General features: G+C 36.6%; 2 protein-coding genes across 9 annotated transcripts in view; one reads left to right on the top strand and one right to left on the bottom strand.

Moving 5' to 3' along the window:
- LOC661289 (lachesin) overlaps positions 1 to 2,171 on the top strand; it is a 28,930-nt gene extending 26,759 nt beyond the window's left edge. For both annotated transcript variants that reach the window (XM_008201189.3, XM_008201190.3), the window contains 4 exons: positions 155 to 286; positions 342 to 461; positions 682 to 852; positions 905 to 2,171. In XM_008201189.3, coding sequence (XP_008199411.2) covers positions 155 to 286; positions 342 to 461; positions 682 to 852; positions 905 to 1,257 — 776 coding nt within the window. In that variant the 3' untranslated portion in view covers positions 1,258 to 2,171. The remainder of the gene's footprint in view (positions 1 to 154; positions 287 to 341; positions 462 to 681; positions 853 to 904) is intronic.
- A 9,036-nt stretch (positions 2,172 to 11,207) lies between these two features.
- LOC661397 (protein amalgam) overlaps positions 11,208 to 17,281 on the bottom strand; it is a 41,255-nt gene continuing 35,181 nt past the window's right edge. For all 7 annotated transcript variants that reach the window (XM_015981359.2, XM_008201257.3, XM_015981373.2 and 4 more), the window contains exons 6-8: positions 14,368 to 14,487; positions 14,137 to 14,307; positions 11,208 to 11,740 (exon numbers count right to left, since the gene is read on the bottom strand). In XM_015981359.2, coding sequence (XP_015836845.1) covers positions 11,517 to 11,740; positions 14,137 to 14,307; positions 14,368 to 14,487 — 515 coding nt within the window. In that variant the 3' untranslated portion in view covers positions 11,208 to 11,516. The remainder of the gene's footprint in view (positions 11,741 to 14,136; positions 14,308 to 14,367; positions 14,488 to 17,281) is intronic.

The following is a 17,281-nucleotide window of genomic DNA, read 5'->3' as shown; positions in this document are numbered from 1 at the left end:
TCGACATTATTTCTTGGCATTTTGAAATATCGCGACGTATGGGGCGTACATTTCATATACGTGTATAAGCCTGGCTTTGACTTTTCCAAATATATTGACTATGTATTTATCTTTAATACAACGAAACTGATTCGCCTTTCGCGCTCATTTGCAGCAATGACGACCTATCACGGCGAAACTCTGACGTTAACGAATGTTCAGCGCACTGACATGGGGCCTTACTTATGCATCGCCAGCAATGGCGTGCCCCCTTCCGTCAGTAAACGAATGATTGTGAAAGTTCACTGTAAGTGACCTCGCCGAATCGACGCATTTTCCGGCATTAACCCCGCATTTTGCAGTTCATCCGTTGATTAGAGTGTCCAATCAGCTGGTTGCCGCCCCCATCGCACGTGACGTCCTCATACAATGCTACGTCGAAGCATCTCCCAAAGCTATGAACCACTGGATGCGAAACACCGGTAAGCGCATCTCCCTCGAGTCGAGCTTAACCGGCACAAAGTCATATATAGCGTATTACCGGACACAGTCCGATACCTACACATTTCAAATTATACGCTACAGTCCTCTTCTTTTAGCCACTTCATATATCACACGTTAAACCTAATTCACGACATTTTCTTCCTCATAATTTAAACTCTTTGTTCGTTACCACATTGCCACATTCAATAACTCTTCCAGGGGAGAAACTCATTCCCAGCGAAAAATACGTCATAGAGGAAGTACCGATTAACGAATACTCGCTGCTTATGAATTTGACAATACGTAATTTAGAAAAACGCGACTTCGGGGGATACACGTGTAGCTCCTCGAACGCGCTGGGCAAAGCCGAGGGTTCCGTGCGGCTGCAAGGTTTACTCTTTTGACTTTTGCCGGCGTGTTTGTAAAATGAGTAAATTTCTAGAGCGACAAGTGATAATCAAATCGACGAGTACGGCAAGTACGCCCCGTTATATCGAAACGAAACCTCGCAAACCACCCAACAAAGACAAGCCGAAGAAATACAAACAGCCGAAGAAGAAAGAAAGCGGGGACAGCAAAAGCGAAGAAGATCACGAAATGACCACGCTATTGTTACCTGAATTAAAAACTCAATCGCCTTCGCAGATATCGGTACCAAGTGCTAGTCGTTCTCCACCTTGGAACCACTTTCATCGGAACACGGCAGTTGGTTTGCCCTTCGAGACATCTTGTTGTTATACTTTTATTGGATTTGTTATGTTTCAACTGTACACTGTATATAGGGAAATTGTTTAATTTTAAATTTTAATTAGGATCACTATTCGGAGGAAACAAAGGGAATACCTAACCCGTTATGATATTGATTCCATATTTGAGTTTGAGTGCTCCCAAATTAGTAAAGGTTTTATCTGGCAAACGTCTTCCTTGTACATTTTAAACTCATTCTGAGTTTCATATCACCATGTCTTCCCATTGCAATGTTAGGAAAAATTGGTTACTTTCACGCACGTGGAAATCCGGAATTTGCATTTAGCTCACGACTTCAAACAGAATACGAACCATATCCATTAGTAACCCATTTTTGTTTCGTTGCATCACCAACAACATGGAATTTCAATGACAATATCCAACATATTTAATATGAAGGACAATAGCCTTTTTTAATATACATATATATGATAATATAAAGAACTTATGAACTGAGTTTGCATATTTTTTTGAAAGTACAACGATGGTTTTAATGTTTAGTAATAAAATCCTTCATGTCTTCCGAATGAAAACTATACATATTTGTGATTTATCATTTTTTATACACATTTGGTGGTATATAAAGTCATATTTACATATTGTATACAAAATGTATTAGGTAATAAAATAACCAAAATTATTTTTTCTCGTTGTAAAGTGTGCATTTTGTTACTTACGTTCGTAGAAAAATATATTTTATTTACTCTCGGCTGTTATTATTAGATTAAGACTTTTGTTAAAAAATAAATTACCAAAGAGTAATTTTGTAATTAAATAAAAAGAACAATCATAATATTGTTTGTCTAGAGTAGAACATAAAAAATGAACTGTTATGAGACTTTGTTATTATGTATTTAATTGGTGTAATGTATAAATAAATACATATATACCTTACCTCATGCAAGTAAAACTTGTACATTGATGACAATAATATAATTCAATAAATCATTTATATAATTAAATCCCGGCGTTTGCTTATTTCTCAGATTTATGCGGCCATGATCGCTATTACCTAATCAGATTTACAAACGGTGCCGACGTCGATATAGAGCTTAATTAAGCTCGGATTGAATTGAACCAAAATTTATATAGTAGATGGCACCACGCAACGGAGCGCCAATTTTCCAGAGAGAAACCGGGAAGAAAATTCCTGCGCCCTCTCGTACAGGGATGCACAACTGTCTTAAAAGAAAAGCGTCAGCTTTTCCGAGTAAGCATCGAAACACTACAGCTTTCTCTAGATTAACAAATCTTTATATATTTAGAGCGCCATCTGAAAAATAATTAATTCAAAATCTTATAATTAAAAAGTTTAACTTTAGGAATAACTGATGGATATTTTAGCGAGAGTCGCACTTCATTAATGTAAATAAAAAGTGTGTGCACTTACTTAATGAAGTTTCAAATTATAATTCATATTTAATTAAAAATATTTTTAAGTACCTCCTCATGAATACTTGTTCAACTGAATGCCATACTCTAACTTTCGTTTCAAAAGATGCGTAAAACAGCTTTAATACTAGAGCTCTTTACAGTAAATTGTACAAATAGAATTATTAATACGTTCAAATGAATATCACAGAACAAGATAAAAGCATGTGCGTGTTTCACTTCTAAACATATAAAGCGTTAAAATATTTAGCCTATTTAGAAACTCCAGCCATGTTGTAAACCTAGAATAATACTTTTAAAAAATTATGAAAACCGTCTATTAATTGCATCCTTTGTTGGCGAACTGCAAATTGTTTGAACATTCGCAAATAGAAATTGCAATCACCGGATTACACCGCACTGGGATTGTTTAGTTGATGGGATTGATTTAAGTAAGTCTGTTTCGTTTCAAGTTTTGATAAAATTTGCGAAAGATTGAATTTTTATAATGACTTCATGGCTTCGATTTTTTGACTCACTCTTCAACACAAAGTAAGTGTAGTAAATGTGGTACTTATACAATTTCCGATCGTTTGAAACGAAATTTAGAGAATAGCATTGAGTTTATTTATATAGTTTATGGGAGGATAAAGTAACGAAAAGCGCCACACATTTCATTGCCGCAAATTTCCGACTTTTCAGATAACAAAATACCCAAACACCTAGGTACGTAACTTTAAGAAATTGTTTAACAGTGTAGCTAGTTTGTTTAAATGTTTAAATACATACGTAAGCATAAATAAAACAGTGCTTTGCCTTACAACGTCACCAATGATTCTTTTAGTGCTGCAGTTTTATGAATAATAATTCAAAAATAAAATGTGGAGTAAGATGTTTTAAGCTCAGTAACTGAAAAAGGCAAGCATTAGCATTGATGACTGTTATATAACTATTCAAATTAAATTTAAATTGGTTTTTGTGGTGGAAAAATTAAGAAACAATGAAAACTAATCTAGCGTAAATGAATGAGTAGACGGCAAGAACTCGAAAGAAATTGGAAACAAAAGTGTTTTAAAGTGCAATAGCTTTAAAAGTTGTGAAGCCACGAGAAGAGTTTCCTCGAAATAATTAGCGTGATAGAAAAACACGTGTATAAATAAAATTTTCCGAGCATGTCTTGTACAAATATTTTTCCATGTCGTTGTTTCGTAAAAGTAAAAATATTTATGTCAATATATTATTTGAAGAAATTTTGTCGTAAAATTCACCCTGAAAGTTTGCAGCTATTTTTGAAACACTTGTTTAGTCCTGTAGAGGGGAATATTAAATACATGCTCTGCCTCTTACAGTATCATTTTCCACGAAAGCTCTGCCAAGGCCACTCAAACTTCAAAAAGCTTATGTTAGGAGTAGTATAAGGCGCTAAAACGTTCTGAATTATAAAAACAATTATTCAAAAGCCGGGCTCAGTTTACATTTGAAAAGTTTTCCAAATGCACGTTTCTCTTTTTTATCACTTACGTATCTTATAGAGCGGGCGCTTAAAATGGAGCATCTCGTGGGATTAATGTTGCTGACAATGTTTGTTCGTAATTAGTGAATTGATGTTAATGTTGGACTAAACGAGAGTGGGTTAGCGTAATCCTTTGATGATAACAAATGGAAAATGTTTATTGGAACAATTACACCTTAGAAATGTTAAACAGGAAAACAATTAGGGTAAGTTCAGGACAGACGTTGAAACAAGGAAAACTATTAATCATCTTCAGGAGAACGAGAGGATTCTTTGACGGTAGGAAGGTCGCAGAAGATAATTGGTAGACAGGCGGCGGAATACGCGTGTCGTGCTTGGATTTCCGATGCATGCTACCCCAGGCTGTAACCCAGATGGGACAATAGCTGTAAAATTGAAACTTAATGAGGTGTGAACAGTTGAAATTGATATTTAAAAGAGCCAAGATAATCTAGACTTGAACAGCAATCTGATTTAAGAAATAGTCTATTCCATAATGAGCACAGTCTCCGGCTTTCGTTATTCAAATCAATGGCTCGCTAAATTATAATGGTGATGTATACCGTTTTGATTTATTATGGTTTACGAACGTTTTCACTAATAAGAGCGATATGCCAATCAGTGACAACGCAGCGCCCGAACTAAACCGCCTAATCCTTGCTTTAATTAACGTACAATTACTTACAACCCCAACGCGCTTTGATCACAAATCCATTTTTGCCCGAATTCACAATATCTCTAATTTATTAATTTGAAGACACGTTCACAAATAATTAATAGCAAGCTCGCACGGCGTATGATTTCGACGAGTCATAACCCGGAATGAATGGAAGATTATATCGTTACCCTGCAGCGTCTTGTCGTGCCCGTGTCGGGATTAGGGGTGGCGCAATGGTGCATTTATTCTAAAGGTCCCCAACAAAATTTTAATATCATTAAATTTTCCCCAGCTCCGGACTGCATTTCTTTACTTTATGAATCGCAAATTGCACTTTCACCAAATCATATTCCCTCCAATATTAAAACCAAACTTTTGTCAATCATTACAAGAAACACAAACACGACCGACGACACTCTATCCTCATCACAACATAGCACGAACCGGAAAACCAACCGATCTTCATGGAACGACGTTTCAGACAAGGGCTCCCTTTGTGAAATTTAATTTTCAGTTGAGGGTAAAAAACCCTAAAATGTAATTCTTCACCCATATATAAGACTACCACAGTCAGTGAATGTGGTGCCAATCTCCATTCCGCCTCCATTAGGCGGGGACAACCAAATCCAAATTTTGCTCCAAAACATAATAAAATCAATCTCACCTGAACATGCTCGGGCTAATGCCACGGAAAATGATCAAAAACTTCAGCAAACTTTTATAAAGCAATCACAGCCTGTCTTAAACGACACATAATAGCTATCGCATAAAAATCGAATTTTTGAATCAATTAATCTATGATTAAAGACTGATTTTGCGTAATTTATTTATTCCGCCTAGTGCGATATCATTCGTAAATAAGCACTCTGTTATATGCGGAAGCGAATACAAAAGAATTGGAAAACAATAGAATGTAGAGTGCGATTCGACGAAACCAGTTACTTTTAGAATTCACGACCCGACTTAGAGAATAAAACAATTATTCCAATGTCTTTTGAATAATATTTTTGCCAAAGAAATAATTTTCTCAAACATAAAAATAAATTAGAATTCTGATTAAAAAAATAATGCATGGGTCGTTTCTCTCCTTCCGTTTCGTACTCAGATCACTTTTGAACAGTTACAATTTGTGTAAGAGCTAGCATTAAATAAATTAGCCTTCTTGCTTCATAAATTACACAATTGTGTCCACTCGCTAAAAGTTAATCTCTGTTGATACTCTAATTTACACACAAAGAAAATATGGTGTCTGGACAACGCTCTCAAACGTGCATCAGCTCCAATTATTGTTCTTTAGTGAGATACGAGATGCTACAGCAAGTACAAAAAATAATGTGCACTTGTGTTTCACCACTTGGTTTTATCGCGCTGAAATGGAGTAAAATAAGTTTGATGAAACGTAATTTTTACAATAAAAAAGGGTACGCGATTAGTATAAATAAGTTAGGGAAGTGAAATCACAACATCTCCATTGATCCAATTCTGTTCGTCTGAATAGGGAGGGGGTGGTAAACTGATTGTGCATTCGGATCTATATTACTTTGCCGAAATCCTTTACACAAAGTGATTCATTCCCCAAACAGCCCTTTAATTTTTTTATGTATGTTTATTGGGGAAAGGTGGGCGAATTTTCTTTTGATTGCTTCGCAATGTTTAATAGGGGCGGGTTTATTAGCTGATGGAGACGCAATAGAGTTGAAGTGGTTGACAGTCCATATTGGATGCATACATATTGACTGGTGAAAACTATGTGCAGAATGTAGATAACATTTATTAAATCCAAAAACAAGCACTTGAGAAGTTGGCGTACGAGGAGACAGAAGGGCTTCGGGGGCAGGCAAATTGCGAGACCAGGGGCGAGAGACGCTGTTAATAAGTAGACTGGAATTATGAAGAATTTGCAGCAACGCGTTCTCTTGCGTTCTTCTGTAGAGGCTTACGTCGAGCGAGCTCATCACATTGTACCGTAAATCTGCATTTATAAACAAATTATCCGGGATATGTGAATAAATGCACAAAGGAATGGAGATTCGGCCCGATATTAAAACACCTGCAAAGTCAAATTCGTTCAGATGAATCGCATAAGTGTTGCTGTAATAGCAACGTCGTTCTCTCTCGGCTTGGCCGAGATTCGTCCGTTTGTCGTAGTATCGGCCGCAGGGCAATAGCGTACCATCATTCGCATGCCAGAACAGGGCCTGGAAATTTAATTTTGAATCGCATTATTTCTGCCCGTTACAAGACAATAAATCGATGCTGGTTTGTTTGTAAATCCTGCGAGGCCACGGCCCTGCCACCCACTCCACTCTAGAACTACAGACCGCGTAACGACAGCCCCCCAATTAACGCACAAAAGCCGACTAAACAAAATTAACTACAATACCGACAAATATTTAATTTGTATGTATGTAGGCAGACGATCGGTGTTTCTACACCAAACACTTGTCTAATTGTAAGTAAGTGGCCAAGTTTCAAAGTCTTGTGGTGTCTACATTACAATGTGGAAGTTTCTTGGGAAAGTAACACAGAAGACAGACGTTTCCCAATAACACGAAAATAAAGTCGTCAAAGCGTTTTATTTGAAGCCGACTAAAATTACTACACGAGGAACCTGATTGCAGTATTAACTAACGGCCACCTAACCACATACTAAAAATATTTCACTGCCATCCCTATTATTAAATTTTTTCGAAATTCCGCTATTTTTGTCATAACAGTGCTTTTTACAGCGTAGATTTTTTTATTTTTATTTCAACTAAAATCTGGGACCACAGATTTAACTTCTTTTCAATATTTTTCAAGTATAAAACTGACTTAAATTGATTTATTTATCCGAGAAATAGACACTATGATCACTTACACAATAATCTGTTTGTTATTTGTAAAGTATTTCAAGTGATAACCATTCCTCAGATTTTATTGATTGTAAGAAATAAATTATTATATATAATAATATAGTATATAATATAATAATATATAATATAATATAAATTTTTATCCCCACGTATTGTATACTTTCACTTATTTTTAATGGAAAAAATACATTGTCGTTTGGATGCTTTTAAAAATTGTTTTGTCATAATCATCGGTTTAGAACATTTTGTGATTACGAGTATAGCAGTGGTTTCACAAGCAAACTGCAAAACTACTGTTTAATTCAGCATTCCTTCTTTACATACATTCGTAGTTCCTACACCAATTTTTTATTCTTGTTCTTCAAATAAGCCAACGTGCGTGGCCAGTTTTAGTCAAAAACTATACAGTACTTTGATTTCAAAAAATGGACCGTTTCAATAACTTTTTGTCTTGAGTTTAAGAATCAAGATCACGACAATTGAATTTTGGGTCACTATATACGCGGAAAAATCGTGGTAAAAAATAATTTGTTTGTGGGCTAGAGCTTTTGCTTTCAAAGCTTTTAAAAAACAATAAATGTCGAATGGAATTGGGAGAAGGGAGTTTGAAACTAATATTCAAGCACGTTCTATGTTTCATTCTCCTTGCTGGTAGGTACCTTTATTTTTAAATTTTAATTGAGCCACCTAGTTTGCGAGGTTGAACAAAAAACGTGATAAAAAATTTCTTGGCCCGTTTATGAGTTAGACGTGTTTTTGGAAAGAAGAGTGGATTGTGGTTGTGCTTGTGATTGGTAATTAATGTTGGGTAAAAATGTCGGAGTGGTATTGATAGCGTAAGACAAGAGAGTAGGTGAGCGGGCGTGGATCGTGATGGACTAAAAGCGGTTAGTGCAGGGGTCAGGAAGCCGGGAAAGAGTCCTAATGGATCCAAACGCGGCCGGATGGCCTCTCGGACAGATGTAATTCTAATGAGCGGCCGGCATGCTACTAAACTCCGTTCTGAATGGTTGATATCCTCCCGGTCCATTACCAAATACAAATCGAAGGCATGCGACTCAACAGGTAAGGCGTACGACAGGATGCTTCCTTCCTGCGAATGACAAACTGCGACTTCAACCCACAGGCCACGTATCGGGGAACTTATAAGTTGATTTGAAACATCTCGTTACACACAAAACCTGGCGGAAACCAAGTTTCCAAAGTAAAATTTATTGCCGTGTGTAGATATCGCGATAACCATTTTAAATGTGCATCTCGAGAGTTGGACCAGACAGACAAGTGCACGTTATTATGTCCTGGGATCAGGAAATCCGTTCGCGTCTTGCATAGAAAATGTTAACGAATATTTAGATAGTGGAATGTGTGTAGTGGAGAATTGGAGGCAAATGACTTCGCAATCTTGACGGTCGGCAAATGGATGAGAACTTGCATGCAAACGTCCCGTACGCTTAATATATGGGAACTCTACATTGTTTCCCTTCCAATTCTCATGGATCCCACGTTCGCAAGAAACTAAACGATATAGTTAGTTGTCTTTCAATACATAGCAAATTTTCGCAACTTACATCCGCACACCCATTCCCAAGCCATTGTTGACAAAATATTTTGCCTTCCTGATACCCCTATTACCCCATTCCAGCGCCACAAAGAAATTTCATCTACTCGAAAGAAATTATTCAACAAACCACAAAAACACAGTCACATTTCAACTCTCGCCTAAAAGCCATCAATAAGAAAGATTACGGTTTTTGCTCATTCGAAAAAGGTGGGCTCCTGTCGAGAAATTTCAACGATCCGGCTACCAAATGCGATTTTTCATAAAAATTATTATTTTTGTCGAACAAACTACTTATCAATCGATATTACTTTATGCGGCGTTCAACACTATTGTATTGTTACATCTTAACATAAAATTGCAAGTTCAATTATTCTCAGTTTCTTCTAAGTTCTTTAAACAAGTCGAATTTGCTGTGAGAAAGTTGAAATAGTTCAAGTCCTCTTTTCAACTTTATGTTGTTCTTTGCCGAATATGCTGCAGCTGTGCTTTCTAATTTTGTTCGTCTGATCAGAACATAATATATAAATCACTCACTAAATAATTTCTGGAAATATTAGCCCTATTGTGTTGAAATAAATGCACTTTTAATTACAGCTGTTTGTAATTTAACTCGTTCATAATTACTAGAATCCTATTTCAGTGTAATTTGAACTGCAGTACTCTAATTATTTTTGAAAAGATTGGTGTGAGTTAAATTGACTTCGCAGGAGGTTACCGGCATGAGATAACATTTTTAGCAATTAAAAGTGAGCATCTTTCGGTTGCAAAACATGTAATAAGATTCGGGAAATTGTAAAATTAGTTAGTCGTAAAAGAAATGATGCATTTAGATAATGTCGTAGAAGAACAAAGGAAAATACTTCGTTTTAATTATGAGTTGCTGTGACACATTTTAGGGCTGAATCTCTTGGAAAAGAGACTGTGGGCTTTTACATGGCTAATTAAAATTAATATGTCGCAGTCTCTTTTTAGTAGTCGATCATGATCTTCCCAATAATACGCATAAACACACATTTACAAATTAATAACGGATATTAATGAAAGAGGAGCTCGGTTGACAAATTCACTGAAGCACATCGTGTTGTAACTGTTATATTTACACACTTCTGCCCAAGTTTATACCAGATATTATTTCGGCTTAAGTCTTGTCAATGTTGTGTCATGCTTAAGAACAATGGGAGAAGCATTCATAGGCAAATGGAATAATTCAAACAGGGAAGATATTACTATTGTCTAATAATTTATCGGCTTAGACAACGCTGATGACGCAGATAATAGAGGCTCCATACATCAAAAACCTATCAAAAGTATTCTCTATCCAGACGTTGAAATTTGTCCCGTCCGTGCAAAATGTGTGAATTTCCTTATTTCATTTCAGTTATTTTTCTGGTCATGACATTCAATTAAAACAATAGAACTTAATTATAAAATACGACCTGTCGTGGCTCGTGGTTTTTATTCGTTTGTTGTGTGCAAATGCAAGTAACCACGCTTTCTTCAATTAATTTAATAATTACTCAAAACGAACTCCCAACAAACCGCCGATATTTGTATTTTCTGAATGTGTCGCCTCCCAATGTCAGCTCTTCACCGAAAAAATCCCAATCGATACTTTAACGAGATACTGGCTTTTAATGAAAGCACAGATCTATTTAGGTACATCAGAAATGTGCCAGGAATGCACAATGAGTACAGCAGTTAGTGGCTTTAGTGATAAGAAACTTTGAAAAGGCCACCGTAGCTCTTTCCTTGTTTCAGCATCAATCGACAAAAATTCACTCGTTACGACCATTTCAACACGCGTTCGCACTATTATATTTTTTAATTAACTGCATTGTAATCGCCAGAACACAATTCACACCAGAATTAATGCCCCGAAAAATGCCCGGCAGATCAGCGGGTTTCACTAGTTCGAAAGTGAAATTGATAAAATAAAACACATTTTATACTTTGCCGATCCAACCACTTGCTGTTGAAAGATGTAGCTTTTTGGGTTTATAGGCCAATTTCCAGTCGGTGCGGGGAGTAAATAAAATTCAATTAAAATTCGAAACAATTTATTTAGCTTAAATATAAACATTTTATGCAACAGTAAATAAACGTTTGAACCGAACGCGAACAGAATCGACTACTGAACATATACGATCGTTTAGGTTTGATATACTTGCATGTAAGTAAACGAATTAGCAGGCGTCTAATTGCAACAGAGGCTTAACATTTATCATGCTACTTTTAACATTTGCTATGACAGTTCATATAATACAGACGACACTCAGCGTTAGGTAGCGAAGCACGAGTAGATTTGGCACATATCACATTGCACTGTGTCCGCGCACCGTCACTGCAGCGTCAAATCAACAAGAAGAGTACCAACAGAAGGCTACCGGATCGCAACACCGTGTCCGACGTACTCCCGGAACTTCCGGAACTGATATTCGGCTGCAAGCTGCTCTCTTCAGTTTCAGTAAGTGGCCCTTGATAGCCGTTATACAGACGCTTTTCTGTATTTTCTGTTTCGGCGTCTTCTTCCATATTCTCGTCCTCGGAATCCACCCGCTCCTGGATCTCCATTTCTGCAAACATACTCCGTATTAAATATTTTAGACAATGTCCGTATTGATCCCAAAATTAACTTTATCGGAATCGCATCCCAATCTTTGAAAACTGTTCTTCACGGCAGCACAGTTGCTGGAATCGAATGACAAAGCAATCAATTACATTATGTTTGATTTTAAATTAGTTAAACTGAAGGAAAGTTTTAATTTGTTCCAAATTGAAAGGTCGATAGGCAAAATTTCTCCCCTAAATAAATAAACAATAGACTTTAATCGTTAAATCAGCTTGTAGCTCGTTTACAGGGGCAACGCAGATTCCAATAATTACGGCGATATTTTTGAAATGCTGCATTTCTCGCGAAAGACAAAAATATACCTTCACCATCGTTTTTAAGCGCAGATGTGGAAATTTATGTCGGCATGAATTTCAAATGTACAGCGTACGATATATTGCTATAGATCGTAAGGCCAAGCCCGTTCAAAAAACCAATCCCTAGCAGGAATTGTTTTAAATAACAAATGAAAATCAAAAGTTGGCAGTTTTTTCCAGATTCGATAAAATAAAATACCCCACTTTTTCAACCAGAATAGTGAAAGTAGTAAATTTGTGATTGATCAATTAACAGGACAAAAACGTGCAGGTAGTTTTAAAGTTAGATATATTCAAATGTGGGGAAAAATTCACCCCTTTGCTTTGTGTTCGTGACATGACGTCTCTTACAAATTTTATTTTCAGTCTTTTACTTCTTCCAATTCGTTACAAAAATATTGTTCACACGAGCTATAAAAGATGAAATAATGTTTACACAGTTTTGCTGCAACCACGTATTTATTCCCTCGCTCACTTTACCTATTTGGAGTGCCATTAGAAACTTTGCTCAAAATTCCATCAATCGAAACAAGAAGCAAGCAGGTTGTGTATGTCGTGACACGACTAATGAACACGAACAATTATTGTATTTAAATTAAATTTCAAATAATGCAATTAGTATTGTATAAAATTACAACCCTAATTGTTATTCGCCCTGAGACTTCGTTTTAATTCGTTACATCGTTTACTCTGTAAACATAAATACGTCAAGATTAAAACTGAAATTCTCTTACAAAAAGCTTGTAAGTTCCAGTCAACTCTTGTACATACATTCTTGGAATTCATTCTATAATCATAATTTATAATAACAGCGCATAATTTTATTAGATTAATTATTGTTACTTTACAACGCTTTCTTTTAATTTCCCCTTGCTATCACAGTTTTGGAGGCGTGAGGTGTGTATTAAGCAGACCAGTCGTTTAATACACATTTTAGTGCTTTCAATTAATATATTCATTCAAAGCATGTTTTTGCAGACGGGCATGATTTATTATATTAAATCAAGTGTCATGAAACGGCATATGAAATTTAATCGCTTTGCTGCTACTAACATGAAGATAGAGGGAAGCAACGTTGAACATTGATTTCGTGACTACAAATAGCATATCATCTTTTTACATGCAATAAATCTTTTTTTAATAGGCATACGGTTTATTATTAATTTATTTGGTTTTTCGTAACAGCTTACACGCTGCGTCTATCGAAAATACCTTATTATGGAAACAAGTCTATCAATGATCATGTAATAAATCAATAATGGGGGAAGCTTTTCACCGGTGGTTTATTTAGATAAAAGTTAGACGATAAAGAAGGGTGGGATGTGCTTTATACGTAGTAATAGATTTCGTGTTTATTCAGTAATTGATAAATAATGAATTTTAATTCAGCTTTGGAGAAGTAAAATATATATTTATGCATTCTAAGCTAAATAGCATTGCTGAATACGTAACTGACACTTTCATTATCTAGACACGCCGACGAAAGCTTCTAATCTCTTTTCTCGCCAATTAAACGCCCAACATTTTAACATTAATTTCAGTATGAAGATTGAATCGGACGAAAATATTGCCTTCGTTGTACTTGTGCATAGCGAGTTAAATAAAGAAATGCGTATTATTAGTTAGGTAAAATTTGAGAAATACCTACCTTTTTCTTTAATTTGAGTCGAATGGTAATTGTGGCCGTTAGAGTGTAATTGGTTTTCGTGTCGGAGGCGCAAATGAAGAAATATGGGAGTGGTTGAATAGAAGTAATTTTTGTGTAAGATGGCGGTCTATTGTTGAGTATTTGGCTAAGGTGTAAAGTTAAAGAAAAAGTGTTGGTTGAGGTAATAAAAGTGGAAGAAGCAATTGACTTAAACCGTTAACAGATATACATTGCCGTGTCGAAAATGGGTCGGATACAAAAGTAGTAAGTGAAATTTTAGCGATTTTTGTGAAAAATCCAATTTCATTTTATTGCGTCGCCAATTCGAGTGTGAGTCTCATCAACATTTCATAGTTTCGAAGCTGTAAATCAGAGAGTAAGTGGAAGTTGGCTTACCATAGAGACGAATGTTGCCTTCGGCATCACCGATCGAGTTTTTGGAGATACATTTGTAGCCTCCAAGATCTGATTTGTGGAAGCGGCGTATAACCAGCTTCATCTGGACGCTATAGTAGGAATTGTTGATTTCGGTCATGTGGTATTTATCGTTGGAGATGATCATTTCTCCTACGGGGAAAAGGAGAAAATGTTGTTGTTGGTGGAATTTTGGTTGTTGGTCGTGATTACCGCTTTCCCTGGTCCAATAGTTGATTGCCTTCGGCGAAGCCTCCACGTGACATTGCAGAGTGACGTCGGTGTTAACCGGGGCGCCCACTAGCTGGTTGGGGACCTGAATCAGGGGGTGAACTGCAACAGAGGGGTTCACATCATCCGTCAACGGTGTCAGGCGCAGTGCTCTACCCTTCCCATAATACGCCGGAAATAAGCTACGAATAGCCACCGGAAACTGCACGAAAATGGAGTGTTGTGACAATTATGCCTGTGCGGGCCACGCGGCTGGGGTTAGTGGGGTTAGCGAGGTGCAAACAGGGTAGCCGCAGCCCGCGTCGCGAGGGGAGATACGAAAACGTACTATAACAGATATCATGGCTGAAAGATGTGCTGAAAGACCAGTGACTCATAACGGCCGTGATAAGCTTTTATAATCTAAGTACTAGAACTCTAACTGCTCATACTTTTTATCTGGCTGGAAGTTGCGGAACCTCCTTGTACCCTACACTAACATTTCTTAAGAGATGACTTTCAATTTCAGACTTTACACAGTATATTTACTTAGCGGCCTGAACAGCGGCGCGGTAGATGTATAGCTGAAATTCATTCCCCTCGACGATAAAACTTTGGAGCGCGATCGAATTATTCACTATATTGTGGCACGGGTAGCGGAACTGAAAACTGATAACAAGTGCCCCAAATTGATTGACTAACTGACTGGTTTTTAACTGGAAAAATTGAAATTGTTTCCAAACTTAACTCAACTACATTGTTTCTTACAAATCGACTGCAATATACGAACTTAGGGGTGAGATATTGGTCACATTCGATACGATAGTGATTTACGGTTATCATTTGGAACGTATCAAGATTAATTTCCGCCCGGCGCATCCACCAATCGACGCCAACTACAGGCGACCCAACAAAATCATTTTAAAATCTACATCTAAATGTCAGTTTGTACAAATACATTATGCATACCTTTTGATGCAAATGTTACTCGTACTAAAATCCATTAATAGATGTTAAATATTCCAGAAAGTTTATTAGGAAAGCGCCGGACATTTCGTCCTGCGACTGCGGAACGCTCATACATTTATTTATTTAATGTAATACATAAATTACGCCGTTCCGTATTGCGTAAATGCATAACCAGTACAAACCTGTGAGCGCTTAGCATACACGTCGGGAAATGATTGAAGTTGCGTCGGCCAACGTTTGTATTTATGGTTATGTTTATAATCAGCCGGCATTGTCTACTTAGCGCGCACCCATTACCCCGGGCTATTGTACCGTGTGCATTCCGCCGCATCCATATTCATATGAGCTTTTAAAACAATTGTTCATTCTCGCCTTTATGCAACAAAATAAATAAAAATGCAATACCGCATAGTAAACATCCCAACTGTCAGATCCGCATGTCATCTCTCCTCTAACTTATTGTTACATCGACTCATCGAGCATCGACCCTCCGCCAACACACATTCCCCTTTTTCCAAGATCCCTGCATAATTACACCCGACATACGCAAAATTCACGCAATTGGCGAAACAGTACCATTAGCTAGATTTACTGTTCCATTGTTTCGCGACAATTTCACATCTCAAGAACGAAATCAATCAATCCCGCTTTTAGACTCGATCTCGATTTTGATTTTGTTTTAATGAAATCCTAAAATCTCATAATTACACGCCGACTAATTTAGACAATTCTACTGCACAAACCGAAACACCACCTGCTACCTTTTAGCCAAATTTGAAAAAATTAAACATACACCGCCAATTAAAATCATCCTTGTTTCAATTTACACTTTTCCAGTGTGATTATAAATATATGGTCGCCGCATTTTTAAATTTATTTCAACAAACATTAAGAATTTTTACACTGCATTTCACTGCAGTTTTATTGCCGTCACCAAATGTTTAGATTTTTATTAAATTATAAAGTGTGAGGACAGCTAAATAGCTGATTCAATCAACCCGTGGATTGATCCCAATGCAATTCCCTTCGACAATTTAATTTAAAAGTGGATTGCATCCGGGTGCAGGTGTAGTTGTTCCAACAAGTGAGGTTTGCTTTTGAACCACCTGTATGTAATTCACTAGGAGAGTCAGACAGTAACGCAGAAGTGTGTGAAAGCGTTGAAACTTCGCAACAAACATTTAAAAGTTCTGTAGATTGCCGTAAAGCGAAGATTGTCTGAATAACGTGTATTTTCTCCCAAAATTGGAAACAAGCAATGTTTGCTTTCGAACAATATACTCAAGGTGCTCAAAGCTCGAGCGGCTTGAAAACCGAATCCAAAAATATGAATCTGTTTTAATAAAAGATCGAGTGCGCACTCAAATACCTCGCTGCACTTACAATTAATTCGATCCTCTGTTTTCCCGCGTTAGAAACAATTTTTTATGAATGGCATCTGCTGAAATTTTCTCATTCATTCTTCCGCTCATATTACACGGTTTAGGTATTTAACGCTCACGTCCGGGGAAATTGCTAGCGGCTAGTTGCTTCAATCATTCTGTATCAAATAGGTAACACCCACGTTTAAAATATTACAAAGAAAATATTTTTAAATTATGAGGCAAATTTTAGGAATTGCGAAATTTCTCATGCCGATCGTTCACTTAAATAAATTGAAAGTGAAATAAGTACTAAAAACACAGCAGACCAAATGATCCATTATAATAATTGGTTCCGCAAACTTAACTCGAAGCGAAATAAATACAGAAAATACGCACTTCAGAAATATTGGCAGGAACTGTTTTTACAACCCTTGCTCACGTACGATAACTTAACTGTGAAACAATTAGTGAAGACTTATTGAGTTATGGCGCAGAAAATTATTAATTTACGCGAAAGCCAAGAAAAATATTTCTTCAGTTTCGAGCACAATACTTCACATTAGCTGCACTATCTAATAAAATAA

This window comes from Tribolium castaneum, chromosome 10 (assembly GCF_031307605.1).
Source record: "Tribolium castaneum strain GA2 chromosome 10, icTriCast1.1, whole genome shotgun sequence".
Taxonomy (NCBI): Eukaryota; Metazoa; Arthropoda; class Insecta; order Coleoptera; family Tenebrionidae; genus Tribolium; species Tribolium castaneum.
This window is presented reverse-complemented; position numbering and strand designations above follow the sequence as displayed.